Source organism: Cupressus sempervirens, chromosome 6 (genome assembly GCF_028749045.1).
Source record: "Cupressus sempervirens isolate cs-2001-9-10 chromosome 6, ASM2874904v1, whole genome shotgun sequence".
In the NCBI taxonomy this organism is placed as follows: domain Eukaryota; kingdom Viridiplantae; phylum Streptophyta; class Pinopsida; order Cupressales; family Cupressaceae; genus Cupressus; species Cupressus sempervirens.
Genome location: NC_143123.1, coordinates 255,645,343 through 255,650,074, shown reverse-complemented (window position 1 = coordinate 255,650,074; position 4,732 = coordinate 255,645,343). Strand labels below are relative to the sequence as shown.

At 34.0% G+C, this 4,732-nt stretch overlaps 1 protein-coding gene across 1 annotated transcript; it reads left to right on the top strand.

Annotated features, from left to right (window-relative positions):
- The first annotated feature begins 1,061 nt into the window (after window positions 1-1,061).
- Window positions 1,062-3,494, top strand: LOC149552209 (uncharacterized). Its single transcript, XM_089787733.1, has 5 exons — window positions 1,062-2,559; window positions 2,653-2,733; window positions 2,833-2,919; window positions 3,035-3,112; window positions 3,252-3,494. Exons 1-5 carry the CDS (start codon window positions 2,377-2,379, stop codon window positions 3,312-3,314), a joined length of 492 nt encoding a protein of 163 aa, XP_089643859.1. The 5' UTR covers window positions 1,062-2,376; the 3' UTR covers window positions 3,315-3,494.
- Window positions 3,495-4,732: the final 1,238 nt, after the last annotated feature.

The window sequence follows — 4,732 nt, the reverse complement described above, 5'->3', positions numbered from 1 at the left end:
ATTAGTAAACATCAATTTGTTTCGCAACTGAAATGGTTTAGAGTGGCCTTTCTACATGTGAATTGGGTCAAGTGAGCAATGGCAATGCAAAATAGATGTCTCAGCATAGGATGTTGTATCTTTTGCCTGGCTGAAAGTAGCTATGTTTCAGACAAGGTTTGGACTTGTAGATATGGCTACCCGAAAAAGCTTTCACTGGTAACAATGATGCCTACTCACATTCAACTTATACATTTTTCATCAGGGTATGTGCAGGATCATGGTGTGCCAAAAAGTGGTGATGTGAAAAAAATAGAGTTTGAACACGTCTAAAAGTGCTTCAAAATCCACTCTAACTTTTTTCCACCTATCCAGGTACCAAGCTTGGAAGGAAAGGCCGAGCCTTATCGGATATCCGATCTAATATCAGATATTCAATTTAATATCGAATATCTGATTATATATCGGATATCCGATAATCATATGACATTATTATTATTATAATATTATAATAATATAAAAAAAATTATATTATAATAGTATAATATATTATTTAATATTATATAATAAAATATAATAATAATAATAATAATAATAATACTATAATATAATATTATTATTATAATATTATAATCGTATAATATTATACTATAATAATAATATTATATTATAATGTATTATCTTATAATAATATAATATAATATAATACATTATAATAATATTATATTATAATAATATAATAATATAATATAATATTTTATATTATAATATATATTAATGTAATATAATATATATAAAATATAATATAAAAATGTATAAAATATAATATTTCAAAGCTATATGTTATATGTTATATATGTTATATCTTATATATAAAATATAAGATATGCTGGCGATCAGATATCCGATTCAATATCGGATATCTGATATCTGATATCTGTAACATTACATATTAAAAAAAGACCAGACCCACGAGCCCTTATTTCTCACATTTTGGGGGCTAGTATTAGCGCGAGACCGGATATCAGATATAAGATCGGATATCGGGTATTAAGGTTTTTTTTTTGTCTTTTAAACTAATTTTTAATCTAAATTTGATAGATTTTAGCATGATTTTGTTTTTTTTAGTTGAATCTAGGGTTTTTTTGGAAAAAAAGGTTAAAAATAAGATTTTAAAAAAAAATATATATATTACATTTTGCAATTCAATAGGAACGGCTGATTAGAATGATGACACTGAGGTAGGGAATAATATTCCTCATAACCCCCCACCAAACGATCCAATATCCCCACGAAACCATCCACCAAATGATCCTCTACCTCCTCAAAACCCTCGTCAAATCAAGGATTTGATAAATGAAAATCTCACCGAGTTGAGAGGTTTGCATAAAACATATAATAATGTACTTGCATTGGCTCTATGTTATCTACGTTAAACACCATAGTGGATAACATTGAAACCCTTAAAAATCAAAAAAATGCCGCTCTTCATTAGCGTGATCAAATGCATGAGATGTTTGATGATGGTTTGGATTATGATGAGGTTGGGGCCCTCAACATAAGAAAAGACAATTTGGCCAGCCTTTTTGCGAACCCGAAAATGGGTTTACCAGTTGACCCAAAAAAATCCAAACTATCGATTAAATGGTGCACAAATGATGCCATACGTGCAAAGTTTTGGGATTGTTGGTGGATGGTCTTTGATATCCCTCCACATGGCAATTTAGACATACGATTTTATTTCCTTAGAAAATTATATGCTGAATTTGTGTTGAAACTTAAAGTGAACTATTGGAGCATGAAACCCAACATGGGCGTAGGACTAGGATCTCCTCAAGATAGACCCTCTTCCCAGTGGAAGAAAGCTGGCACTTTTGTCCCCCCCACTAATATCTCCCCTCCTCCTCGAGTGCAGCATCTAGATATTATGATAGAGGCTAGCTTTTAAACTACTAGAGCCATTCATAGGCTGAGTAGCCTAATGATATCTCAGGCTAGGTCAATCCTGCCTCCTCGTGTTGATGATGCTGGTGCCAGTTCATCATCGGCTAGCTCATCACACGTTTGTGTGCCTCACACTTGCATTACATGCAAAATTTATTTTTCTGGGTCCCATAGGTGATCTTCTTGAGTATCATTTTGTATTAGACGAAGATACACCGGACACACACGTAGAGGCTACAGACCCTGATGCGAGAGAGGAGGGGAATGCAAAGGCATGGACTCCTTCAGTGTCAGTACATGTATATATATTTTTGTTATGACATATGTGATTTAAAGTAAATTTTTATAATAGAGTAATTTTAATTTTTAAGCCATATTGACTTTTATATGTATGTGATCTTCATTCACGTTTAGTTGATGACCGAGGAGGAGCTCAGATAGATTGATGATGCCATGCTCTTGGCCATTTCATTTGGCCTTGAGACATCTACGATACATTATGTTGTGTTTGCATTTTTTTTTCTATTTGATATTGTAGCATATATGGTTGCTAATCTTTCTTTTATCTTGCAAGTAGCACCTGTCCCAGAGGGACAAAGTGTAGAGGGTGAGCCAACACGCATTGACAAAGGAAAGGTAATTAGGCATTTTCTATTTGATTAAATATTGATGCATTCTTGTAAAATGTTTGTGGTAATCCCATTTAATTGCATTCTTTATTGTATATAGGGCATCGCTATTGGTGATGAGCCTGTACAGATTCTGCGTCGTAGACCATCAGGGATTTCCATTCGCACTGAGAGCCCCATTGTATGTATAAGTATCATTTATTTTTTATTATCCTTAGTTTCAAAATAAATTCAAAACTGATTTTCGTGATATTAACAACTACTATTTTGTATCTCATAGGAGACTCCTAGTGCACATGAGGTCCAACGGGAGAGTTATGTAGATTTGATGACGCGGCCACTCACTTTTGAGGAGGAGCCTACAATAGTAAGTTGTAGTTTGAATTCATGATTAAATATGTTATAAATTTAGCATGCTATGAATTATAATGTTATAGTTTAAATTGTAGATTCATCTTACAAAGGTATTTGAACATATATAGCCCACAATCAGAGAGGTACCAACATTGCCAAGGGCATACAAGAGGACTCCTAACCGGCATAGGAGGTCGACGAGAGAGGTATTTATTACAAAATTTTGATAGTATTAATCTCCATTACAAAAAAGATCATTATGCATTTGAGTAATTCAATGTTAGATACGTAGAATCATATAAATTTAGTAGTCTAACTTTGGGTTTTCCTTTTTTGTTTATGTAGGAGGCATCTGATCCACCTAGTGCAGCGAAGAGGCTGCATTTTGATCATCCACTAGCACCCTAGGATAGTATAGTTGTCGTAGGATGCATCATGAGACATTTTGAGATGGCATATACCACATTGTATATAGAAACATTGATATTATACACATTCTAATGGCATGATCAGCCACATTTTGTATATGGATCTATGTATTTTGATATATATTTGAGTACTTTGTCTATGGATACATGATCTTTGATATATATTTGTGTAAAATTTTGTCTATGGATACATGTATTTTTATATATTTTTTTTTCATTTATGTGCACAATGATATACATATTAATTTAGTATCTAGTATTGTTCAATTTATCATGGATCATGTGTATCATTCATGTTTATGGAATATCATTAATTTTGATTATGTTTGTTATATTCAATTCAAATGCAATAATTTTTGAGTAAAATTTTAACAACCTTTATTATCAAATTTGGATGCAATGTATAATTTGAAGTGCTATCATGACATAAACACACCTGTTAATCTCCTACACAAGGTTCAGATAACCCCAAATTTGATTTTAAACTCCACATTCAACCTTGAAACTAACTCTTGGCTTCAAATCTAATCTCAACATAGTTAAGGACTCCACTCCTCAACCATGGATTCTATCTCCAACCACCAAGTCATTCATAGATTCATAATCTTTGATAACTAGCACTTCACTTTGTTACTATCCTCATACTACAACTTTTCAATTTCAACATAACTTCAAAATATCTCAACTTAAGAGACTTGATTGGAAAATTTATCGATAGCCCTCATGAGCTCCGAGTTATTTTAGTCTTAGCATCACGATCCTATAGCATTCAATAGTTCATTGATAGCCCTCACGAGCTCTGAGTTATGACCCTCAAAATATCGACCTCAAAATGCACTTAGAGCACCTTGAAGACTCCTCGATATGGGGTGGCCACGAACGATGGATGGTTTTCGTAGCCAAAAAAAAGGTGTCACTAAGGTTTACCCACCCACCCAGAGCTAATGGCACTGACAATTCGATGCCAAGATAAGTGGTTTCAAGATTACGCTGTGGTGCACCTATGAACTGAGGCACATTACGAGTTTTGGCATCAAGCAAGATCACTGTGCCAAATCCAAATAGAATGTGATCTCTCAAAAATGATATAGATTATTTTAGGTCTCAACATCACTGTCTTGTAGCATTTGACAGTTCATCGATAGCCCTCACGAGGTCCCAGTTATGACCGTCGAAAGATTGACCTCGAAATGCACTTTAAGCACCTTGGAGACTCCTCGGTACGAGGTGGCCACAAATGATGGATAGTATCTGTGGTCAGAACAAGGGTGCAACTAGGGTTTACCTACCCATTTGGAGCTAATGGCACTAACAATTCAATGCCAAGATCAACGATTTCAGAGTTACACTATGGTGCACCTATGAACTGAGGCACACTGCGAGTTTTGGCATCAAGCG

Bases quoted from the DNA above. Each gene is read 5' to 3' on its own strand.
- LOC149552209 (XM_089787733.1), top strand. From the start codon at position 2,377: ATGCTCTTGGCCATTTCATTTGGCCTTGAGACATCTACGATACATTAT. The intron at 2,560-2,652 runs GTAATTAGGCAT...TATTGTATATAG, and splicing joins CACGCATTGACAAAGGAAAG to GGCATCGCTATTGGTGATGA. The intron at 3,113-3,251 runs GTATTTATTACA...TTGTTTATGTAG, and splicing joins ATAGGAGGTCGACGAGAGAG to GAGGCATCTGATCCACCTAG.